Source organism: Eleginops maclovinus, chromosome 7 (assembly GCF_036324505.1).
Source record: "Eleginops maclovinus isolate JMC-PN-2008 ecotype Puerto Natales chromosome 7, JC_Emac_rtc_rv5, whole genome shotgun sequence".
Classification (NCBI taxonomy): domain Eukaryota; kingdom Metazoa; phylum Chordata; class Actinopteri; order Perciformes; family Eleginopidae; genus Eleginops; species Eleginops maclovinus.
This window is the reverse complement of record NC_086355.1, coordinates 18,660,004-18,686,722: the sequence shown is the minus strand read 5'-3', so window position 1 is coordinate 18,686,722 and position 26,719 is coordinate 18,660,004. Positions and strand designations below refer to the sequence as shown.

The following is a 26,719-nucleotide window of genomic DNA, read 5'->3' as shown; positions in this document are numbered from 1 at the left end:
GATTATATCAGAATTCAGTAGTTTTATCTGAGTTAACTATTATTTAATTTATCATTTTTGTGAGAGCGTTAGAGAAAACATCTCTCTCTTTCTGCTGGAATCTTTCTTCCTTGGCTTAGCTTAGCCTAGCCTTCCCGCTCTTCTTCCATGTCATCAGGTGTTAGCCAAGTTAGCTTCTCTTGTGCCTTCACTTTTCTAGACTTCTGTTTAATTGGTCATTTCTGTGAGATCTTTAGAGAAAACATCTCTCTCTCCCTCTCTCTCTCTCTCTCTCTCACTCTCTCTCACTCTCCCACTCTTTCTCTCTGATGGCGCTCCATCACCACGTCTCCCTCTTCTCTCCTCGCTCTCACGCACACGGACACTATTTCAGTGAGTGTTGCTGCTGCTCTGATGAAGATCAACACAAAGAGTGTTTGTCTGGTACAACCTCGTCGTCAATCACTCCTTTTCTCTCTTCCCCTGCTCGCTCTCTCTTCTCCACTCTTTGCTCCTCTATGACTCTCTGTCTCCCTCTTACCATCTCTGTGGACTGTTGTCCTCCCTATCTATCTTTATTTGTACGTCTCTACTTTTAATATGAGTTCTGCTACTCTCTCAATTTCATAAAGTGTGTAGCACATGAACTTGAACCAGTTTGGAGTTTGCTGCTGTACGTTGTTCTGCGTGGACATGCTTGTATGTATATGCAAGATCAGTTTGAGCAATGTATTTCTATTTGCTTTTGCACTGGCAGCAATAACATTTTTTTCTTTTATGTTTCTTTTTCCGTTGGTTTATTTTCTTGTTCTGTTTTTTCTTTCGTGGTATATTTGGTCTTAATTGTAGGTCTCTGTATTATATCATCTTACTGTTCAAAGTAAAAAAATATAGAACATGACAAAACAAGAATACCAGACACGTACACAGAACACACAAACACAGTGGCGATGGGATTCCTGGGAGCACAGTATGAAAAGTGCACAGAGGGCTCCCACATAAAGCTTGCAAAGCTGCTTCACACAAAGGGGAAGCAGTGGACACACACAGACTCTCAGACTCATGCCTATGAATAGCCTTATATGTGAAAACATCATATTAGAGGTTTGCATGTTCTCTCACTTCCTCATTTTGTCTGTTTGACCCCAGTCAGCTGTTGAATCATCACACTTTGTTAGACAGCCTGTAAAAATGTTGCTGGGTTTTGGATGAGTATGTTAGATTTTCAAAACTGCATTTCTCGGGTTGTCACGTGACACATTGTTGTCTCCTCATTTTGAGGCGTCACAAATAATACGTTATGGTCAAAATATTGTTGATTCTGATCTTACTTCCACGTACAACATTTCTCTCACAATACAAGTAACAGGCGTCAGAAAGCACTGCAGGGGAAACTACTGCATTCTCCAACACTCCCACGAGTAATGACACAACCATTGCCAGGAAAACACACACTTCTGAAAATGTATTCTTTTTTTTCAAGTAAAAGGAAACACCCATCTTTTACAAATGTCTGTGAAAAAAAATCTGAAACTAGTCAGTGTCTGTACACAGCTTCTTTTTTATTTTAATTTTTTTCTCCACACAAGAACTTTTTAATGACTTTTGAGCAGCTTTTATTTTGTAAAGGCATACCTCTATTGAACATCTTAGTTCTTTGGTTTAGATTTAGTTTTTTAATCAACCATTTCACTTATTTTGTTAACCCAATAGCCTGTGAACTACAGTATGTTACCTGTTTGCCTCTGATGCCATGTCCACCTGGACACTCCTTTTCAGGGCAAAGATGTTCAGTTCCCCTCATCACCGATGGTATGTGGCTTAGACGGGGAAAACTATGATTTTGGCTTGTCATGGATATCGTCTTTGTGAGGCACCTCAAATAAGGCTGCGAAATCGCAAAACAATGTTTAAAACTTGCTCATAACACTTTTTACATCTTTACATATACATGTACAGTTTCTCTTCTGCTATATTGAGGAACAGAGGCTTTAGATTCCGATAACACAGACCGTGATGCCAATGTTGGCGGTTAATAAAGAGACCCACATGTGGAGGGACATTTTTTTTTATCAAGAAGGAAAACCATTTCTTTGAAAACGTCTTTCCTATAAATCAGACAATATACTGTAAATCAGTTACACTATTCAGTGTCTGGTCACAGCTAGTCAGATGTTTATTTATTTTTAATGAATTGTGAACACCCTTTTATTTCTAATAGCAGATTCTTTTTGAATAGCTATTTCTTTGTTTACAACATCGTTTTTAAAAGCGAGACACCAGTGATCTCATAACAGTCAAACATATGGTATTTTCTCGACCACAGCACAGCACAACATGTAAACTTCACTAACTACCTTAGTGAAACATTTCCATAACACTAAATGCTTTTAAAACACTATATGCATATTTAATATAATTGTAATGGTTAAGACTTGAGGAAGTTAGCACAGAGAGGTTATCGGTGTTGACTCACTGCTAACTAGGCTTTGACAGTACATTGCTAGACACACACACACACACACACACACACACACACACACACACACACGCACACACGCACACATGCACACACACACACACACACACACACACACACACACACACACACACACACACACACACACACACACACACACAGGTGATCCTGAAGGGCAGCCATGTCAACATGTCAACTGTCAACTTTCCTTACCCGCACACTCTCACACATGCTGGGCTGTAAAAGTGTGTCACCAGGGGACAGGGGAGAGGTGGGGGAGAGCAGTGACTCCCATGGGAGTTGTAATGGAGTTACACACTCACACTCCCTCCCTCTGTCAAAGTGGCAGCAGGATCAGGTGTGAATTTCTGCTCCACTTGTGGTCCCACAGTTTATCCTCTCACCCTTCATTCTACTCGTGAAACGATGTGATATTGATGATCTGTTTCATGAATGATTCCTCAGCCTTTCATCGTCTCTCTTCTCATCTTTATCTATCCTGTATTTCAAGGCGGCTCTGGGAAAGTCCTTCTTTTTACAACCTCGGTTTTTGTTAAGCCACTGTTACCAACATGTTTTTTCCACTGGTAATATTGCAATGATACCACATCAATTTATTTGTTTTGAAAGTGAAAATAAATGGTATGACACCCAAAACGTACATACAAGTCTTTAATTACGGCTAGACTGCTCGCACACTTACATTTTGAGGGGCCCAAGTATTTGTAAAGAAGGGAAATATGTTCCTTTTTTAAAGCACGCAGACATTCCTTCTGCGCCGTGTTTAATGATAGCTAAGAGTTATAATTACATATTTAACAGTTCTTGTTAACCTACTGAATATAAATCAGTTTCATTTTTTGCTCTTGTCACATTTTACATACACTGGTGTGGCCCCGATTTTTCTGCACCTCTCCTATATAATACATGCATAGAAGACAATCACAGTTACGATTAAAGGAAACGTTGTACAGGATGACATAGTAATACTGTATTGCCATAAATCATAAAAAAAAGAAACAAAGTGGAATTTCTAACTAATTGTGTAATATTTGGGGAAAACTCGACATTCTCTATGTATACTACACTTTTTACAGTTTTACTACCCTTCTTGTCATTTTCTTTTCACCACATTTTTGTCATGTGATCCTTGGTCTCAGCTGAGTCATTTCTGACTTCCTATATATGATAATGTTTTTAAAGTTTTTTACAGCGCCATTCTAAATGAGACGTATAATTGTAGATTGATTTTGAGGAATTATCACTGTTTTAAAGGGGCTTTATTATGCTAACTTTCACGTTTCATAATTATATGCTGTGCCTCTAGTGTGACATGCTTAATGTTCAAAAAGGTCTTTATTTTGCTCATTAAAAAAAATGCCTGTGTTGCAGCAACTCTTTTCCCACTTAGCCTGAAACCATTGCCAGCTCTAATTGGTTAGCTGGCCAGTTTTGTTATGATTGGTCGACCGCCTAGTGATGTTCTGCCCCTTAGCCTGTCAAGTACAATGAGTTGGAGCGCTAGCTAATAGAAACACGAGTGTTAAACAGTGATTTCACTATGTTACAGAAGTAAACAGAGCACTCCAATCGAGGTGTTTCAGACAGGGTGGGGGAGATAAACTCTTTCTGGTGTGAACTTTGGGTTTTTATTCTTTGCAGACCATTTACATGCACTAAAATCTATAGAACACACTACAGGAAATCGGGAGCCCCAAAAAGCCTGATAGGGCCACTTTAAGCTTAGATCTGGGTGAGGCTGAGGTAAGCATTTGTCACTCATTATTTGTTTAGGTACCATGGTAAATGTGAAAATCGGAAGATAATTTCTGTTATTACACTGTCTCGCTATGGTAAATGGTGTAATTTTGCCAAACTTTAAAAAGGAAACATCTTGGCTGGTTGTGGGGTTCAGAGAGGCAGTAACATTCATTGAAAAGCCCCGCTGGGCACGTTAAAGCACATGGCCATTGAGTTTACTTTGATTTAATTACCCCCTCTCCTGCTCTAAATGTTCCTCTTTCCCAATTTCAGTTTTATGCAAGCTTTGCCGCAGACAGACGGTGGTTTCAGTGCTCTTTCTTCACTCCTTTACCACGCTGCTGTGGTGCTTTTTCTAAGCCAAATGTTCCTCACTAGTTAACTTCAGACTTTTTTGTATCTACCACTTTCTAAACTCATGGCAGTTTACATGAAAGCATTTACCCAAACATCAAATCTGTTTTGGGATCGGTTTCTAGTTGGTTATAGGCACCAACATGTTGAACCTTCACTACTATGCTGCGTTTTTTCCACCCATATTCCAACATGATGGAAAAACATAGATTGATGATTGCTAGATAAATCTTTGTTTCTGTGGTATTCCTATACATAAATATAAAATAGTATGTTATGATTACATGCTTACCCATCAAGCCAAGTCTCCTTATGTTACAGTTTTCTTCAAGACAGCTGGTGAATGTGGGATCACATTAAAACAACCTGATATGTACATCTATATATGTTAATGGCTTAAAAATTCATTGCGGCTCAACACACTTATGCATACAGGGCTATATTGCTTTGCTAAATTGCTAGAAAGATGTCAGATGGCATTACACGGTCACTGAGCAAACCATGTAGCGAAAAAGATAAATATGCGACAAAGGCCCACAGGCACGCATCAACTTAATTCCTTATATGTTTCTCCCTATGTGGTTGGAAAGATATTCAATAAGGCTGAACATGGATGAATCACACATGAATCTAAACTTGGTGAAAATGTAATGTAAGCATTTAAATTATTTAGTAAGGAAATGTTTTTGAAGATTCTGCATTGTTTCAATCTTTTTCCCGATATACCACAAAATAACATGTCCTATTCACATTCTATTCTGCAAGTTTTTACCGAGTGATTAATGCTTACTCCTTGTGTGTTTCCTGTCCCTCCGCAGAAGTCGGATCCTGGCCAGGTGTTGCTGGAAGCTGTCTTTAAGCACCTGGAGCTGACTGAGAGAGACTACTTTGGCCTGCACTTGGCTGATGACTCCTTAGAAGCACCAGTCAGTATAATGTTCATCAATCTACAGAGTGTTTGTGAGAATGTGTGTGCTACGGATGTCTAAAATGTATAGAATGCAGCATTGGAGGCGGGGCACCGTTCGTTCCTATGAAAGGTGCTCAGGGACTCTTGAAGCTGAAATCCCTTGACTCTCTGTCTAGAACATAAATACCCTGACTTCCGGCGATCTTCCACATCGATTGGCCCCATAGCACTTGCATTTTCCTTAAGCCCTACTTCCAAACCACTCCATCATAGCAGCGTCATGTCTGGTCCCTGCTTGGACAAATAAATAGAAACGGGAAAAAAACCTCTGGATTCGGCTTTAAGCACCTTATGATGTAGTGCTGATTTACCTTAAAAAATGTAAGATTTATAGATGTCTCTTTTGCAATGTAAGCCAAAAGGAAAAAAACTTTTTGGGCCCATGACTAAGGTGGAAGTTCTTGTACCACTGTTTGGCGAATACAAAATTTAGCTTCAACTTCCTGCTCACTTCCTGTGTTTTTGGTGTGTGCCAACTGAAAATCTAGAAAGGGCAGTTATACCCCAAAATGGAACACACAATCTAACCTGTATTGATTTCTAGTAAACCAGATATGATATAGTGCTTCTCAAGTCAGTATCCAGCTATATAGCATATAATATTATACAAGGTCCCACACAACATTGGCCATTCTAACGGGAGCAATTTGGGGTTCTGTATCTTGCCCAAGGACACTTAGACGTGTTGCAGGGGCCGGGAGATTGAACTACTGACTTCTCTACCTCATGATCCAAATCCGATTTGGTGCGAGTTGTAGAAAATTGGAATCCGCCATAGAGTTTTCCATCTCTCAAATATAATGGAACTGGATGGCACTCAACTTTAAAAAACTTAACAGCATTTTATTTTTTTTACAAATTAAAAAACAAATCATTGTTGCTCATGACAATCCAAACACCTGTTGTGGGCATTCATGTACCATCTATTTTCTTTCTATCAAACTCCACCCTCCAATTGTCCATGAGTAGGTTTGCCATGGTGGTGGCTGTAATTCTTGAGTTCTGGTGTCATAATTTCAGTAGAGATGAGTTCCTGTTTTGGTTTTTACAAATGTTATTTGTTTTGCGTTTTCAGCATCACAAGCCATTTCGTTCCATTCTTTAGCGAGAAGGCAAACATCTCTACGGCTGATATCTTCAACACTTTGAAACTCACACTAAAACAATCTAGATAGATAAAAAGCACTATAGACATTAGGGAAAATATGTTTTGGGGAAAATCGGGTCTCTTTAATCCACTGTGTGGGTGCATGGACCTCAAATGTGTGTTTTGTGTGTGCACTAGAGTAAGTGTTTGCCTAAAGCAGAACTCTTAGGTCTGTCTCATAAACGCACATACATTATGGCTGTGTGTGAATAACAAGCTAGTATGTACTTTTACTGCATGTCGGTGCATATATTATATTGATATGTGTAAGTATATTTGTTGGGAGAGAGTGTGTGTGTGTGTGTGTGTGTGTGTGTGTGTGTGTGTGTGTGTGTGTGTGTGTGTGTGTGTGTGTGTGTGTGTGTGTGTGTGTGTGTGTGTGTGTGTGTGTGTGTGTGCACGCATGGCCAGTGGTGAATAATTTATCTTGTTTAACCATGTCATGGAGGGTGTCTCTAAGTGTCTCTTAATCAATATTTTACAGCGCTGGCTCGATCCCACCAAGCCCATCAGGAAACAGTTGAAAAGTGAGTGGAATCCACAACACACCACCACACTGACACGTCCACCACTACTAACAAACCCAGTCTATTTTCAGGAACAAAAGAAACCCACAGCAGTTCACTCAAGTCCAACGTAATTGCTTGAATTTCACAATTTATTAGTTAGTCCAACTACAGTGAAGGTTAAAAATCCAGCCTCCACCTCAAGCTAAAGTCACTTTATGATTTAAAATTCTGAATCTGCCGTGAGCAATGATTAAACTTCATTTCAACTCGTTTAAAAAAAAAATTAATGAGTAATAGAATTTGTATCAGAATTAAGACGTAGCCCGAGTGAGAAAGGCAATGGTCCTCCAGCGATGATTGAACTGAGTTTCAACTCTGTGTGTTTGAGTGATTGATTCATTGAAGAATAACCTCAGGGTTTGGTATTTTACACGCTGCATGGAGTAGGACTCATTTGTAGAAATGTATGCTTGCTTATGTTTACACTAAGTCATTTATTCCCGTTGTTTTTATCTTCTTTTAAAATAGTGGAACTAATCCACTCTTAACAGTATAAGAGCTTACACGCACGTACAGTTTGTATCCATTCACAGATACGCCATGTTATGCTTTCCATTTTAACAGTTGGCATTTTTGTTTCTTTTTTATCAGGAGGGTCTCCCTATAATATGAGCTTCAGAGTCAAATTCTTTGTAACAGATCCGGGAAAACTTCAGGAAGAATACACAAGGTAAGAAACAACTGTAATATTCTGATTATCACCGACAACAATGCTTAGTATTTTCTGATGGAAGGATAACAACTAAGGCTGGGAACTTAAACGCGTCAAAAAATGATCTCAATATACAGATGGAGACTCAAGATTCAAAGGTTTTAAAATAACCTATAACCACATAAGCTACAGTGTAGTAATGGTAGTGCAAGCATAGGTCTATATACGCGTAAATAGAATATGATATATACAAGAAAAAGTCTGAGAATTGGCGAACTTCATGCCAATAATTAATGTCATAATACAATGAAAAACCTTCTGATTCCTCTGATCCGTTCGTCATGCATTTCTTTTTCCCGCTTTAAGTAAAGTACTCGTATGTTAAACTCATCCATGGTAACTTACACAGGGGTTTCCACTTGAATTCAATGTTTCGGAAAAATGGGTGTGAAATTCTGTCAGGTGTTATGTGTTTAACATAAGATGGAACTTTATTCGTCCCCGTGGTGAAATTCAGGAGTTTAAAGCAGCGACAGGGTGAGAGTGAAAAACAGGACCGTACAGATTCACACAAGGTAAAAAAAAACAAGAGTTTATGTAAAAACGTTTACAGCGCTTATAAAACAAGTCATAGTCATGCTAAAGTTATATAACAAAGTCCATTATCAAGGCATGTAGTTGTAGTTTCCTTGGACTATAATCAATGAAACCACTCTCTCTTAATGCTATTTTATTCACTAAGTGGCCCTTTACACTAAAGTACTTCCATAAGTGTTCTTTTCCCCCCATTTTTCATGACATGCATGCATCTTTTAGGAAGATGTATCATTTGATTACACTGTTACTTAGGGAAAACTGTGTATTATGGCCAAGACTAAATAATATTCTAGATTCTGAGATCTTTTAAACAGCTTTATTGAGATTAGGTTTAGGGTTAGGGTTAGGGTTGGACACAGTAAAAATGTGTACATAGAGCTTATCATGCAATAAGTAACATATTATATACTCTATGTATGGAAAGTAAGGGTATTTGCATAATGTGGATCTTAAGTAAACAAGGTTTGCTTTTATGAAAATAGCTTTCCAATTAGTGCAAATGGAGCGTTGTCCTCTCTTGATGCGGGCTCATTAAAGGAACCCGTATGTTTCGTATCATCGCCGTTATGTGGACTCCATCCCACAGTCCTGCAAACATAAGGTCTGCAGCAGCGCGCTCCGCTCAAACAACATGCAGAGGAGGCGTCACGGCGTCATGCCGCCTTTTCTCTGCCCGGTGTTTATTTCAGCCTCACAGCCCGAGCCTTATCAACACTCTTTATGCAGCTCATATTAAACTGTGAGTGGTGAGCCTGGGATCTGACTCGCCGATCGGGCGTGTTGTACACTCAAGTCACGACCAAAACACACTCCTGATGGCTTTGTCGGACAATGTGTAACACAGAGATGGTGTAGTACACGGGGACGCTGGAATAAAGAAGACGGATAACGACGGCTTGGATAAGGAAAGCAATGCTAATAGTAGAGATGCTTTCAGTGTCTAATTCAAACTGAGGTTCTGCTTATGACAGTAACACAATATACTATATGTCGCTTCTATTTCCTTAAGTATTTGTTATTAACGTTTGATAAGAAGAGCCTTTTCTTTCTTTATTGCTGTCAAGGCAAATTAGCTTTACGTACTTTATGTAAAAGCCTCTGCTTATCAGATTTAATTAACTTTATTGATCCCAAATCAGGATAGTTTTTGTCACAGGGCATTCTTCAAGAGTGAAAAATCAAATGAAATGTCAAATATATATACAGCTCCAGAAAAAATTAAAAGACCACTCCAGATTTGTCTTAAATCTTTATCTCTGCATGTATGGCAGCCATTCCTGTGTCCATTCCATTAAAAAATATATATATATATATATATAATTAAACTCAAAGACATACCTATAAATAATAAAACAAGAGGAACTGATGATGCTGAAGTGGTTTCTTAATTGTTTCCGGGACTGTATATATAAAATAACAGAATAAGTTACAACACACTGTTATAGACTGACCTACGACTACAAAACTATATATTAAAGTTCTATAAGTTCTATACCATATAAGCACCTTTCTCTTTAAATGAAACTGTATTCAATTCAAATACTGAAGGTGCTCTTATCCTAATGCGTGTGTCCCCCCCTCCCCCAGGTACCAATATTATCTTCAGATCAAGCAGGACATCGTCACTGGAAGGTGAGTGTGTCATCAGCTGTGTAATTATCCTATGTGTTGTATCATAACAAGATGTTAAAATGGGTATTCATCAGTGGGTTTAAATACTGTCCATTAGAAGCTCCATTCAATCAGGATTTATTTATAACCTTTCCATTTTTCCTGGGCTGGTTTTATTTGGCTTGTAATGCGTTCTGGTCAAACCATGAGTGTTGCTGCACGGTTGAAGATAAATATTTATTTACACAAACATAATTGGTGTTACAGCTGTTTCCAAATCGTGGGATCCAAACATTCAAAATGTTTTTGAATTAAAGCTGGATCTAATCCCTTTGAAAAGCATCATTCAAAAACCTCAATAGAAGCTTCTAATGTAAGCAAAATAAACACATTCGAAAAGCCTTAACTGAATACAATGCATTATACACATCATACACATACACACAAGCGTATGGTACAGACGTACACAAACATGGAACTTTCATTATTGTTTTTGACCGAAAAAATAAGTGTTGCTGATTTTTAAAGAAAGAAAGAAGAAATTAGATCATGTTTTTATAAATTAGTGTATTTTTTACTGTTGAATAGATGAATGATGACGTATGTGAACACGCTTTGGAGAGCCGTAAATACTGGATAAGGCGCTGCATAAATGAAGTCCATATAACTGTGATATTGTGTTCCATTGATTCAAAGCTTAATCTTTGTGTTTGTTTATCCTGTGTGTGTGTGTGTGTGTGTGTTTCAGATTGCCCTGTCCACACAACACAGCCGCACTGCTGGCGTCCTATTCTGTTCAATGTGAGTATGGCTCCCTGGATACATCCCCTCTATACAGAACGATGGGAGGGCAATTAATTAGGCTTCCCTTTTAGCTGCACACACTGTTAAATTAAACGTCTGTGGTTTGCTCCAGTGCATTTATAGTTGCTGCTCTGGAGCCATTACGAGTCAATTAAGCTGTGTGGTGATATGTTGATATTATTAGCAGTGATATAAATAGACAATGTGGTTTTTGTTTATTTACAGAATCGGTATCAGAATAAAAAATTGGGTTTATTGCAAAGTTGCTTTACACATACAGAGAATTTGCTTTGGTGTATAGAGTGGAGAGCTGTGCAGTTAAGCGCTTTACAGAAATGTGCAAAATTATATAGAGGACCGTGCTGGGTTCACAGTATTAAAATGAATACACGTGATGTATGTTAATTTTACCGATACATTTGGATACAAAAACCCTCCTTATTGGTCAAATATGCTACAGCGTCACATGGAAATGTAGCGCTGCGCTAAATGCTAATGACATCATCAGAATAATGACACACTCGCTCCTTCTCTTTCACTGCTGCTCATTGTTTACATGCAGTCTGCTTCTTTCTTTTATCTCTGTTTAGTCTGTCTCATCCCTCTCTGCTTTTCCCTTTTTTTGTTCACACACACACAGCCACCCACACACACACCAAACCCCCCTCTCTGTTACCCCCACCTCTCCCTTCCGTTCTCTCCCTCTTTATGTCCGCCACCTCGCTTTGGCATATTCTGAAGGGATTTTACACTGCTACAGTATATAGGTCAGAGAGGAGATTTGGCCTCGACTACCAACATCATGACACCACTGCTTTTATCCCCCCCCCCCCCACACACACACACACACACACACACATGTTGTCCCTTTGCCCAGTGCTAGCCCAGATTATGAAGATAAATGTTTGCTTTGGGAAAAACAGTTTGAAGCAGCTGCTACGCTGCTAATTCAGTTAGATCGGACCAAGTGCCACCAGTGATCACTCCAAATCCCACAGCAAAGCTTGCTTTCTCAAAACACCACAACTCCATCCCTGTAGAGCTAGATTATTGTGTAAAGTGACCAAATTCTGAAATAAGGTAGTTTGGTTGTAAAAAATCTCGACATAACAGTTTTTAGCAGTACATCTTCCTTGTTGCCTGATTTACATCAAATGCCTTGGACTTGTCTTGGACATTCTTAGTCGACTTGCATGCTTTTATGGACTCATTGATTCGTTATTTCCGTCGATAGATCGGTAAATCTAAGTTTCTTCACCAAAAATCATGCAAAAAAAACACAACTTTAAATCATGGGCATACCAGCGATGTGCTCATATGTTTCTTGGAAATAGAGGAATGCAGGAATGGAGTAATCTTGTAGGCCAACCCAAAAGCTAGCATCGCTGTGGTTGCTTCTACAAAAGCTAATGGGATTTTCTATTCGATTTTGTATTTGAAAATAAGCTCTCTGACCAAAACACAAACATGATATTAACACATTTCGTTCAGCAGGATGATCTTCACAAATAACCAGCACTGTTATGATGTTTTTTAAAGCTTTTATTGCAATCAGCAGAAGGAAAAAGCGAACGTTAGGCTATAAACAAACGTCATAATGGTCGCAATACTTTGCGCCGACATCTTTTGAGCGTAATGACATTTGTTATTGGGTTTTTAAGATACAGAAGATTTTTAAAAAATCTCGAAAGGGTTAGTAACACATTTAATGTCGTAGATGAAAACATTAAAATACCAAAGACATAATTGAAGGCATCTAAACTTTAAGCCCTTTTTAAAAAGTATTGACTTTGAGGTACGGGAACTGGAAGTGCGAAAATGCTGACTCATTTCCAGCTTGAAGACTCATTCCTGCACCACTCCTCACATTAATCAATGTAAAAAAGACTAAATTGTTGTCAAAAGACCAATTTGTCATCTAATCAACTAAGAGTGGGTAGTTCATATTCATATTGAAGATAGTAAATGTTAGAAACGCTCAGATTTCCTGTCAATATTTATATTAATAAATGGCACGCACACACAATGTATGCAAATCCATCATCACAAACGGAGAGGTCAATGTGTTGTTTCTGCCGTGTTAGTCAATAGCATCATTATAGGGAGCCTGAGCTCCAGCTGGTATGGATTTCACATGGGTAGATGAATACATAAAGAGAGATCAGGTTGTGTTTGAGCTTCAGTGGCCTTGCAGTATAAAGCCATACCAACATTAGGCCACTGTTCTAAACCATATGCTATTGACCGAACATATATCCCTCCCTGGAGCCATGTTCCCATCAATAACAAGTGAGCCCAGATAGATTCGTTGGTCAATATGCTTAGGCTACCGGCTAGTAGCTTAGTCCAGGGACCATCCATCCATCCATCCATCCATCTTCTCCTGCTTTTCCGTCAGGGTCGCGGAGGTAACAGCTCCAGCAGAGAGCCCCAAACTTTCCTTTCCCTGGCCACATCAACCAGCTCTGACTGGGGGATTCCAAGGCGCTCCTAGGCCAGCGAAGAGATATAATCCTCCACCTGGTCCTAGGTCTACCCCTCGGTCTCTTCCCAGCTGGACGTGCCTGGAACACCTCCCTAGGGAGGTGCCCAGGTGGCATCCTCACTAGGTGCCCGAACCACCTCAACTGGCCCTTTCAACGCGAAGGAGCAGCAGTTCTACTCCGAGTCCCTCCCGGATGACTGAACTTCTCACCTTATCCCTAAGGGAGATGCCAGCCACCCTGCGGAGAAATCCCATTTCGGCCGCTTGTATCCGCGATCTCGTTCTTTTGGTCATGACCATAGGTGAGGGTAGGAACGAAGATGGGCCGGTTGACAGAGAGCTTTGCCTTCTGGCTGAGCTCTCTTTTCGTCACAACGGTGCGGTAAAGCGACTGCAGTACCGCTCCCGCTGCTCCGATTCTCCGGCCCATCTCACGCTCCATTGTTCCCTCACTCGAGAACAAGACCCCGAGATACTTGAACTCCTTCACTTGGGGTAAGGCTTCATTCCCTACCTGGAGTGGACAGTCCATCGGTTTTCTGTTGAGAACCATGGCCTCAGATTTGGAGGTGCTGATCCTCATCCCAGCCGCTTCACACTCGGCCGCGAACCGATCCAGTGAGTGCTGAAGGTCACAGACCGATGAAGCCATTAGGACCACATCATCTGCAAAAAGCAGTGGTGCAATCCTTAGCCCACGGAACTGCAAACCCCCTCCCCCACGACTACGCCTCGAAATCCTGTCCATGAATATCACAAACAGGATTGGTGACAAAGCGCAGCCCTGACAGAGGCCAACCCTCACCGGAAATCGGTCCGACGTGCTACCGAGGACCCGGACACAGCTCTCGCTTTGGGAGTACAGAGATTGGATGGCCCTGAGCTAGAGACCCCCTCACCCCATACTCCCGCAGCACCTCCCACAGTATCTCCCTGGGAACCCGGTCATACGCCTTCTCCAAATCCACAAAGCACATGTAGACCGGATGAGCGTACTCCCAGGCCCCCTCCAGGATCCTTGCGAGAGTGAAAAGCTGGTCCGTCGTTCCACGACCAGGACGAAAAACCGCATTGTTCCTCTTCAATCTGAGGTTCGACAATCGGCCGGACCCTCCTTTCCAGCACCTTAGAGTAAACTTTCCCGGGGAGGCTGAGTAATGTGATGCCTCTGTAATTGGCACAAACCCTCTGATCCCCCTTTTTAAAGAGAGGAACCACCACCCCGGTCTGCCACTCCTTCGGTACTGTTTCCGACTTCCACGCAATGTTGATGAGACGTGTCAACCATGACAGTCCCTCAACACCCAGAGCCTTCAGCATTTCTGGGCGGATCTCATCCACCCCCGGGGCTTTGCCACTGTGGAGCCGTTTGACTACCTCAGTGACTTCCCCCCGTGAGATTGGAATTGATCCCCCTTCATACTCCAGCTCCGCCTCTAACATAGAGTGCAGAGTTGTCGGATTCAGGAGTTCCTCAAAGTGTTCCTTCCACCGCCCTAACACACTATCAGTTGAGGTCAACAGCGCCCCATCCTTACTGTACACAGCTTGGATGGTACCCTGCTTCCCCCTCCTGAGGTGTCGGACGGTTTTCCAGAACAACTTTGGTGCCGACCGAAAGTCCTTCTCCATGGCTTCTCCGAACTTCTCCCACACCCGCTGCTTTGACTCGGCCACGGCTGAGGCTGCTGCCCTTCGGGCCTGTCGACATCTTGCAACTGCGTCAGGAGTACCCAGGGATAACATATCCCGGAAGGCCTCCTTCTTCAGTCGAACGGCTTCCCTGACCACCGGTGTCCACCACGAGGTTCGAGGGTTACCGCCCCTTGAGGCACCTAAGACCTTGAGACCACAGCTCCCTGCCGCAGCTTCGGCAATAGAGGCTTTGAACACCGCCCACTCTGGTTCAATGTCCCCAGCCTCCACAGGGATGCCTGAAAAGCTCCGCCGGAGGTGTGAGTTGAAGGCCTCCTGGACATGGGACTCCTCCAGACGTTCCCAGTTCACCCGCACTACACGTTTGGGCTTACCAGGTCTGTCCAGAGGCTTCCCCCGCCATGATCAGTTGACAACTCCGCCCCTCTCTTCACCCGAGTGTCCAAAACATGTGGCCTCAGGTCCGATGATACGATAACAAAATCAATCATGGACCTCCTCCTAGGGTGCTCTGGTATCACGTACACTTATGAGCATCCTTATGTTCGAACATGGTGTTTGTTATGGCCAATCCATGACTAGCACAGAAGTCCAGTAGCAAACCACCACTCCGGTTCAGATCAGGGGGGCCGTTCCTCCCAATCACGCCCCTCCAAGTGTCTCCTCATTGCCCACGTGTGCGTTGAAGTCTCCCAGCAAGACTAAGGAGTCCCCTTCAGGAGCCCCATACAGGACTTCGGTTTGGTGCATAAGCACACACAACAGTCAGAGTTTTCCCCCCCATGACCCACAGGCGTAGGGAGGCGACCCTCTCGTCCACTGGGGTAAACTCCAACAAAGCGGCACTCAACCGGGGGCTTGTGAGTATCCCCACACCCGTTTGGCGCCTCACACCTTTGGCAACTCCGGAGAAGAATAGAGTCCAACCCCTATCCAGAAGTAAGGTTCCAGAGCCGACACTGTGCGTAGAGGTGAGCCCCACCAGATCCAACTGGTAACGCTCCACCTCAAGCTCCGGCTCCTTCCCCCCCAGAGAGGTGACATTCCACGTCCCCAAAGCCAACTTCTGTCGCCTGAGTCTGGTCCGTCGAGACCCTCTGCTTTCACTGCCACCCTTCTGGCAGCGCACACGACCGCATCGCTGTTTCCCGTAGGTGGTGGGCCCGCGGGACAGAGAAGCGGAGGTGTTGCCCACGTTGCTTTTTCGGGCTGTGGCTCCGTGGCAAGCTCGGCCACCATACACTCGCCGACGAGTCCTCCTCCTGGGCCTGGCTCCAGAAGGGGACCCCGGGCTTCCTCCGGGCCTGGTATCCTCGCTTCCAATTGTGTTATTCATGGAGTCTTTTTGAACCAATCTGAGACCAATTTGCCATGGGAGACCCTACCAGGAACACAAGGTTCCAGACAACACAGCCCCCAGGTTCATCGGGGCACACAAACATCTCCACCACGATAAGGTGCTGGGTCTCGGAAAGGGACCACTTGACTTAAATTGATGCTTTTTGAGTGTATAGTGCTAGCTAGTGAGCCAACCGCTTCAGAGATTCACCTTTCCCTCTTAGGGTGATGAAAGACCTTGGAATTATTTCATTTTTTATCTTTCTTACTCTCACTTCTTTCATCATCTTTGAGTAAAAAGAGTTGTATTTTCTTAACCTTCTGTCTTTTGCTATTTTGAATGTATCTTTATAGAAAAGAAGACATTGATCTATACTTGCAATCCAGTTTTGGAGAGAATTTTAAAAGAGGACATATAAAGCTAATTCTCAGGTTCATATTTGTATTTTATGCCTCTACTCTGATATGTTTACATGCTTTAATGTTCAAAAAGGTCTTTATTGTTCTCGTACTGCCTTGTGCTGTAGCACCTCTTTTCACCCTCTGTCTAAAACCAGAGACCAGCCTGCTCTGATTGGTTAGCTGGCTTTTTATGTTGTGATTGATCAACCGCTCAGAGATGTCCCGCCACTCAGCCTATCACATGCAACAAACAGAAGAGAACAGAAGTGCAAATGTGACACAGTGATGTCACTATGTTACGGAAGTAAACAAAAGAGTCCAATCAATGCGTTTCAGGCAGGGGGGGAGTGTGTGCGGAAGAAACTTCCTCTGGAGGGAACTTTGGAGACAATTAACATGACGAAAAACCGATAACACCCTACAGGAAAGGGAAACCCCAAGGCATAGTCTTGCTTTATCATCTCTTTTAATAATGTCATATATCAGATTGGTGTATGGTCACACTATAAGGACTTTGTGATCTGTATTATGATTATAAAATAGCTTTTTAGCTCTGTTGCAAAATCTGCAAGAACAAAGTAACAGAAACACGTGTATAAACAGCACACTAAAAAAAAAACAAATCCTACTTTCGTTGTTGAAGATGATTGTCAGAGGTTTGAGAATTTGCAGTTAAAGTGTGAAGTCTCATTTTCTCATTGTTTTTTCACCACTGTGAGTTTGTTCCAATGCCTCCCTGTGTAAACACATGCAGTATAAAAAAACATGTTTTTGCAGATCTGCGCCAAAAAACTTTAAGATCAAGGACATAATAGACATACATATGTTATGATTTGGTTTAATAATTTGGCTTTTTTTTGTATCAGTTTTTTTAATGACATATTTTAGGGCAGGTGTTTTTATTTAAGAAAAATTAGATCCAACATAAATGGAAATTGTTACAGTTGATAATTAAATGTCATAATTGTATGATATGAACACCTTTTTAAAATGTATTATTTATTATTATTATTGTTATTTTAAGCCAATCCACCAGCACTGGGTTAAATCGCTCCACTATAGCATCATTTATCATACAAAAAATAAACTCATGTCAATACAGAGCTACAATACGTTTTCTAATGAGATAAATATGACTTGTATGTTAACACAATGAATGTATTCATATGTTTGAATATTGATGTATTTTTTTATAGCTGAATTGGGGGACTACAGTGAATCAGAGCATACAGCGGGATATCTGTCGGAATTCTGCTTCCTGCTCAACCCTCCACAAGACTTCCACAAAGAGGTCGCCAAACATCACCAGCAGCACAGGTACGCCGAGACTCAAAAATACCAAGCAGAAAAGTGATTCCACTGACAAATGCATGTCAAAAGAAAAACACAAAGGAAGTGAAGCATTCAACTGTGCTTGTGGCAGGAAAATCACTCAGAAATAAATTGAATCCCAGACCTTGAACAGATTACTCTGTGTTCAGATAAAGTTTCTTTTCATCTGGAGTCACTACACAGCCATTTGTGGCAGTAAAAGTGATTCATTCCACCATCGGTGTACATCATACGGGTTTGGCGATGTGACGGTTTATACTGTTACGTAGGAATGTGCCAAAACAGTAAACATTTGGCAAAAACAGGACCAGCATTGCAGCTGTTCTTGCGGGATTTTGGGATTCACCTACAAATTCTGCCTACATGATTCACAGCGCTGTAGTTTGTTTAAACAGTGTTTTTTCTGTATTTGAAATGAAAGATGAGGAAATCCTGAAGAAAGAATCAGGTCTTGAATATTCAATACAATACAATACAATACAATACAATTTTGCTTTATATTTCCATAACTAAAGTCAGGCTGGTGTTTACTTTTCCCAGTCAACATCAAAACCTGTAACCATTGAAATTATTGTTTTTATGAACCTTAAAGCATCCATTTTTACAATTGTTTTTTGTTTGACTGGTTTAATTATGAACTCAATTGTTGTCTAGTGAGACAAATCAAAGGTTATAATTTAAATCGAGGGCATGTCTTAAATGGTTGTCTATTAAATAATAGTAAATGTCTATTATGCTAATTTTCAGCTTCTCTACTGTGACATGTTTACATGCTTTAATGTTAAAAAAGGATCTGTATTTTTCTCATACTGCCTGTGCTACAGCACCTCTTTTCACCCTCTGTCTGAAACCAGAGCCCAGTCTGCTCTGATTGGTTAGCTGGACGGCTCTGTTGTGATTGGTCAACTGCTAAGGGATGTTCCGCCCCTTAGCTTATCATTTACAATATGATGGAGCGCAACATAGTGAAATGATGATTTATTTATTTTACTGAGAAAAGTAAGAAATCTCACCACCTTACACTTACAGATGCTGACTATTGACTTCCACAGTTCACCTGACCTTAACCTGCTGTTCAAATTTTTGATTTCTTTTGTTTCTTTTTGTGCCCTTCCTTTTCTTTCTCCTCCTCCATATGTCTCTTTGACACCTATTCTCTCTATTTCCACTGACCCTGTCATCATCACTCCCTTTGCTCCCACGCACAACCTCCCTCCCCCATCTGTCTTTGAACCCATCCCTTTCTCCCTCGCCTCTCTCAGCGGTCTATCTCCTGCCCAGTCAGAGTTTAATTATCTGAACACAGCACGCACGCTGGAGCTCTACGGGGTAGAGCTGCACTATGCAAGGGTAAGTAAGGTTTTATTTCCTCACTGATAACACACTTGTTTGGGTGCATATGTGTGCTATGTTAAACACTGCTGTATGTGTTTGCTTCTTTCTGTGTTGCTGTTTAAAAGAACTAAAGTTGTTTATAATAGATGTTGATGCCCACATCCTGCAGAAAGGATGCACATTAACAAGTTAAACAGGCCTTAGTAACATGTCCCCTGTTTCCCTACATGTTCCCTGTTACTGTCCTTTTGTACTGTTTTTATTTTCTGAATTGTAAGGTGTCCTTGGCCTCTTTGAAAGGCGCCTCTAAATAAAATGTTTTATTATTATAATGTTATTGTTCAATCAATCATACATACATTTTATTTATGTAGCCACATATAACAAATGACACATTTGTCCCCAAAGAAACCCCACAATTAGAGGGAAAAAATTGAAAAGTATTAATGTGAATATATGTACAGATATATGAAAAAGATGGATCCAGGTGGATGTTAGTGGGAGTCAGCCACTACTACAGAGGGAGCCATGATTCATGACACAGACATCATAATAATGCTTATATTTATATATCTATTCATATTCATTTTTCTTTTTCTTATAAAAAAAAAAGGCAAACTTTCTCCGGATGCTAACAGCTAACATTACTAGCAGTTGTTCGTAATAAATCACATATTTTTTACTAAATATCCGTAGAGATTTGGTTGTGGAATTTTATTTCACATTGTAGTTAATTTACATTCCACATGTGTTCCTTACGATAAGGTTTGGGGGGAGGTGTATGGATCACATATCAACCATGCACTGTTACACATCTTTTTTAACCTTCCAAAGGAAAGTATTCTCTCATTGTCCAACAGCAACCTGTTTAGGGCAGTGAGGAAGCCTCTGTGTTTCTAGCGTTGTGTACCTGGATCCACTACACACACACTCCTCACACACTCTTTTCCCCGGTCTACAGGACCAGAGCAACACAGAGATTCTCCTTGGGGTAATGTCCGGCGGCATTGTCGTTTACAAGAACAGGATACGGATCAACTTTTTTGCATGGTGAGTGACACACACGCGCACACGCACACGCACACACACACACACTGTATGTGTCATAAAGGAAGCACATCCAGGTGTGATTTGCGCACAAGGCGTTTCCAAGAGAGGGGACTTTCCTAGATTTGTTGTGAAGTGTTTCGAAGAAGACAGTGGCGTTGTTGATGTTGTTAGGCAGAAGTTGTGGGTTGTTAGGGTTATACACGTGATTGTCATATCAGATTTGTCGCAGTCCAGTTTTAGAAAGTTGGCTTGCATTAATGATTTTATTTTCAGTGAGGCAGTTGGTCAGGGTGGAGTGAGGTGCAGTAGCTTAGAATGTTTCTTCCCTTCAATAGCAGTTTTTTTCCCCCAATTAGTACCAAAAGACCACAAACATATACACACTTTTTGAACAAGTATGTAACTGAATCAATTAAGTTTGAGAAATGAATGAAGCTTGTGATAATAAAAATTACAGACCCAAAACAGTTTCAGTGAAGCTACTGTTGTGGCAAAAGCAGAAAACCTGGCAGCTATCAACTGCGATAGAGTACAACTGTGGATAAAAAAAAAAAAAACACAGCTACAACAAAAAAAACAAAGCTTCTTCCAGGTATATTTCATCTTCAAAAAACAGTCACTACTAGAAGCTCCACTGGAACAGTTGCATCTCTGCTGCCTTACTTTCTGGGATTCAAATGTTGACGAGGCTATAGACCAATGCCATACCACCACTTCCTGAGGGATACTTCCCTTTGTACACCACCTGTCGTACACTGTAAACACGTGTCCAGTGTTCGAATTCCACTAGGTAGTGTTATCGCTAAACTTTTGACCGTGATTGTGGTATTGCTAGTGTGTTGCCTTTTTGCCTTGTTTTATATTGTGAACGCTCTCTTGCTCTCAAAATAATAATTATAAGAAGTAATAATATGAAGTACGCAAATTGAGACACAGTTGATCTCTCCGTCATTTCTCCTAGCAACATTTCCCCTGATCTAGGGAAACAAGCTGGATGTTCTAACCCACATCTCTGTCTATCAACCCTGCCAGCTTCACTTGAACCGCCTCCAGGAACCCTTTTTGCTGATGAATGTGCCGTGTAATATCTCCTTATCACATTAAGCCTTAGTTTATCTTCTCCAGAATTAAGGAGATGATTCCCTCAGATTTTTCTAAGCAGAGGACCATGATTGAAACTAGATTTCCTGGAAATATTAAAGCAATCAAATCTGCTTGCCATCCACCTTTCTTACTGTTCTTTTTTTCACTCCTCTCTGTGTCCAATTCTCTTACCCTCATCACTCTTTATGTCTCTTGCTCCCTCCAAAGCATCGATTCTTGGAAACCTCCCGTCCTCTGCTGCTGCTCTGTGGGAGGCTAAATGTTAATGGGTGCCGGGGGGTTGGATAGTAACTACTCAAATCCCTGTAACTCCGGAAGATAATTCACTCGTGTGTAGGCCTAAGACACACACATACACCCTGACCAAGCAGCTGCTGTGTGTGTGTCGACATCAGCGAATGTCAGACAACAGTGAGGTGATTGAATGCGTGAATGGGTTTGTAGAAAGAAGGGTTTTGCTTTACTGACATTGTGCGGACCTTTACTGACATTGAACAGATCAAAGTAATACATTTGGGGGCACGACTCCAATTTGGGGAAAAAAAGTCAAATCCTGATACATTTCAGGGTAAAGACTTTGTTTTTCGGGGTTTGGAATGAATATAAATTGGCATAAATTGGAGAAAAATCAGTTTAAGCTAGTTTAGTTTCAACTGTTTTTTAGCTTGTTCACGCGCGTCTGCATATCCAGTCAGTTGAGCTAAATTTAGAGACCAACAGTGGTTTCCCCAACAGCTGTCCACCACCACGTGTGAGAAATACAGAGCAACACAATATACAACAGTGTCTCTCAAGCCTTGGCGCCCTGATTTTGTCCCCCCTCTCCTAAAGAAAGTCTTAGTATTTGTCCTCTGTTATTATAATGAATTGAACTGTACGATACAGTAAGAAATGGGCCAAGAGTGAGAGACATTTAGATTGTTGCCTCTTTCCTACTCCTGTTCACAGCAGCTTGACAAATGAGCCACACTTAGATCCCGCATGACTCACACTCTGCCCAAGCATGTGTGCGTGCGCGTGTTTGCCCATGCGAGAGTGTGTGAGTAAGAATGTAAAATATATTTAGCAGGCAGCGATGAGTCAAAGCGGCAACAGAGCTCTGGGAAGGGATTATGTTACTCTGCTGCCGCTCGTCAGCAGACCTCTTATTACTGCGCGTGTGCGTGGTCCTCTGATTTGAATATTATTTCATTTGTGCCTCTTTAAACGCATGACTAGATACAACACAGATTGAAAAAGGAGGGCATGGTTTGGATTTTAGGAGACTCCAAGATGGTTTTAATCGTAGCCTTCAGCTCAGTATAAGTAAGAGGTCGGAGGTTGAATGAACAGTTAGGATCTGACACATGGGTCAGCTTACTTGATGAACTGGTGATTCAAGAGAAAGTGTGGATTGTAGGTCTATTTATTTATTCCTGAAAGTTTAGTTTGAACATGCCATTGTGTATCTATCTTTACTGTCTTTTTATTACTATGTTTACTGTGTAGTACTTGATGTGGGTGGATTGGATCAAGGTTTGGCATATGGAGTAAGTCTTTCAAAAGCGTACATATTATGCTAATTTTCAGGTTGATATTTTAATGTTTGCCTCTACTGTGACATGTTTACATGCTTTAATGTTCAAAAAGTGTGGTTTTTTCCTCACATTGCCTGTGCTGCAGCACCTCTCTTCACCCTCTGTCTGAAACCAGAGCCACTCGGCTCTGATTAGTTAGGTGTCTGGCTTTGTTGTGATTGGTCCACCGATTAGTGATGTTTCAGAAATGTCCCGCCCCTTAAACACAATGTACAATGTGATTGAGCTCTAGCTAATAGAAGTGCAAGTTTTAAATAGTGATGTCATTATGTTACGGAAGTAAACAAAGGAGTGCAATGGAGGCGTTTCAGGCAGGGCGAGAGTGTGTGGGAGAGAAACTCCTTCTGTAGGGAACTTTGTGATTGTTGCCTTTGCAGACCATTTACATGCACTAAAAACTATATAACACTACATGGAAGGGAGAAACCCCAAAAGCACAATAGGACCCCTTTAACACAATAGGATTTTTCATATATAATGATCATTATCAGAAAACACTTGCTGCAATATTACCCTATCCAAAATCTCAGATGATATCTAGTCTATTCTCACAATATCAATATTTTGTTTGTGCTTGTTAAGAAACAGACGACCAATAAGAGCATTGTAGGGCGGATAATAATGTTTCCTGTTTTCCATTATTCCAGAGTATCTCCCTTGTTATCCATGAAAAGCTGTCCAGGGTGCTGTCAGTTAGCTTCCAGAAATAGCATCTGCTAGCCATTAAAGTTATGGAGTTGTGTTTAAATATTTCACTCGCATCATAAAGCTTCAGTGATGGACTGGGACAAGGTGAGAGAAAATGTATAGCATCATTTCAGGCAGTGTGGAAGAAGATGATTTCCCAAAGGAAGACTGAGGACTTAGAAAGATACACAGGAATCATTTGGGGTTGCTATAATAGTTACTGAAATGCCTAAAAAACCTTTCTCATGAACAACAAATATGATACTGTTAAAATGTTGATTATTACAGATGCCATTTATTCCCCTTAAATGTCCCCTATTATGCAAAATGCCCTTTGTGTTGTCTTTTATACATAAATATGTGTCCCCGGTGTGTAAACAGACTCACAGCGTCAGATAATACAACCCTCTCTCTTTTCCTCCTGACTCACATCTCTAAAGACGGGGGTACAAACGAGCTGTTTCAGATTTGCAGCCGATATGATGTCATAACCGAAATGTAGGCTGATTTTACATTGAACTCCTGGCAACGTCCCATCCACGTGACACGTCTCAACTTATCGTCCGCAATATACAGCCGCAAACTGAATCCACCTCTTTGTGTGTGTGTATTCAGCAGGATGTCTGCAGGAGGGACTTAGAGGTGTTGTATTTATAATACATATAAGGTCTCTGTTCTCGTGGTAAACTCTGAGAAGTGTTTCAGAAATAATGCCTGATGTGGTTTTGAACATAATATGGCGTTTAATCACGGCAGCGTTTAGCTGAGTATCTCGGTTAGAAACCAGCTCTTCAGACAGAGAGCTGCATCCAAAGGAGTGTGGCCAGCTTCAGCTCAGCTCAAATTTAAAGCGACACTCACAGAATCAGCACTTTCGAAAACGGGGCTGAAACAGAGGGATAGCGGACATGCTAAAATGGATGATCTGTTTTGTATTTTGAGCAAAACCAGTCAGAGACGTGTTTTTTTATATATATTTGAGACCTATAATATATGCCATAAAATAGCATAATAGGAGACCTTTTAGCATTACAAAATCATCAAATTAATATTTAATACAGTTTCTAAGGTCATTTTGTTCACAAGTGCTATACTGTTTAGTATTTGGGCAAACCCACTATTTATTTTTCCAGGTACAATTACTGACCTTTACAAACACAAGTGTAAAAATGTAACATCAGTGTGTCAAAATGGTGATGCGCTCATTAACTGCTGAGACCCTCATTTCTCTTTGTATGGCTTTTGTCTTTTTCTGCTTGCAGGTTGAAAATAGTGAAAATCTCTTTCAAGTGCAAACAGTTCTTCATCCAGCTAAGAAGAGAAGTGGTAGGTGTGCACACACACACACACACACACACACACACACACACCTTAACCACCACCACCTCCCCACCGCAATTGTGTTTTTTGAAGAGATAAAAGAGTTCATCCTTTGGGTCCCCGTACATACAGACTGTGACTGTGAGTGTGTGTGTGTGTGTGTGTGTGTGTGTGTGTGTGTGTGTGTGTGTGTGTGTGTGTGTGTGTGTGTGTGTGTGTGTGTGTGTGTGTGTGTGTGTGTGTGTGTGTGTGTGTGTGTGTGTGTGTGTTGTTGATAGCTGAGCTGTGTCTGCATATATGTGTGTGTAATCAGTGTCAGATTAACCCCCTGCTGCCTGTGTCCTGGTTCACCCCTCTCTAATCCCCCTCTGTGTCCTGCATCCCTTGTTTGACATGTGGATCTCTTTTTATATTCTCAATTTAACAAACAATTTTGACATGTTCGGTCAACTCGCTGAATAGCTTCACGCTCATTTTCATAGTCCTCATTCATTCTTAGAGTTCTTTAAAATTAGAAGCCTTTTTTATGTAAAAATGTTCTTGTCTTGTCTTCCTCCCTGAATTCATCTGGACATACAGTGTATATACTGTATATATTTGCATCTTTCAAGAGCTGCCAGGGTTGAAGACCATAATATAATCCAAAAAAAAAGGAGTTGGATTAAAATTTGAAATAGTTAGCTAGCAGAACTGGACAAATTGTCGAAACATTTAGCCAAAAGTAACTGTTGAAATAAAAAATAAAAAACAGTTAGCCAATAGTAATGGAGAAACCGTTGCTCAAGGCTAAAAAAATGAAACAGTAGACACAAGCGTTAAAGGGATAGTCCGGCGAAAATTGACCCCAGGGTCTTTTTTTGCATGAAAACTGATCAAGTAAGCCCTCCAGAGAGTTTTTTTCTTTCATTAACCAGTATTGAGCTTCCCCGGAAAATCCGGGAGCAACGCCAATAGCCAAAGTGGCTTACAGTGCATTCGATCGGGGCAGTGCGCAGAACGCTTCCAGTCGGCATTTTTTAACCACAAACATGGCTCGAAACAGCACCAAACCTCTGCAGTAGCATGACTAGGGTCTCTACACATAAAACGGAGCACCAACAACGTAGTTTGCAAACCCGAAGTTTATTAAAAAGAACTATGATACAAGACTCACCAACTGCCCCCCATTCCAGCTCCTCCCCAAGGAAAGTCCGCACAAGTCGATTATCGAATGCACCAGCTTCAGTTCAAGGAGCAATGTTTTGGAATGTATAATTCCAATGAAAGGAGTTGCATGCAAGTTACATGTGACTCCTTTCATTTCCGTGTCATATATGATAAATGAATTTCCATGGAATTATACATTCCAAAACATTGCTCCTTGAACTGAACTCCGGTGCATTCGATAATCGACTTGTGCGGACTTTCCTTGGAGAGGAGCTGGAATGGGGGGCAGTTGGTGAGTCTTGTAAAACCGTTCCTTTTAATAAACTTCGGGTTTGCAAACTACGTTGTTGGTGCTCCGTTTTAT

The 26,719-nt window shown here is 41.2% G+C and overlaps 1 protein-coding gene across 1 annotated transcript in view; it reads left to right on the top strand.

Annotated features, from left to right (window-relative positions):
• ptpn4a (protein tyrosine phosphatase non-receptor type 4a) overlaps window positions 1-26,719 on the top strand; it is an 87,112-nt gene that overhangs the window by 35,539 nt on the left and 24,854 nt on the right. Inside the window, exons 3-11 of the mRNA XM_063887786.1 lie at window positions 5,392-5,499; window positions 7,175-7,217; window positions 7,851-7,929; window positions 10,096-10,140; window positions 10,868-10,920; window positions 18,001-18,121; window positions 19,399-19,486; window positions 20,433-20,521; window positions 25,152-25,215. Coding sequence (XP_063743856.1) covers window positions 5,392-5,499; window positions 7,175-7,217; window positions 7,851-7,929; window positions 10,096-10,140; window positions 10,868-10,920; window positions 18,001-18,121; window positions 19,399-19,486; window positions 20,433-20,521; window positions 25,152-25,215 — 690 coding nt within the window. The remainder of the gene's footprint in view (window positions 1-5,391; window positions 5,500-7,174; window positions 7,218-7,850; window positions 7,930-10,095; window positions 10,141-10,867; window positions 10,921-18,000; window positions 18,122-19,398; window positions 19,487-20,432; window positions 20,522-25,151; window positions 25,216-26,719) is intronic.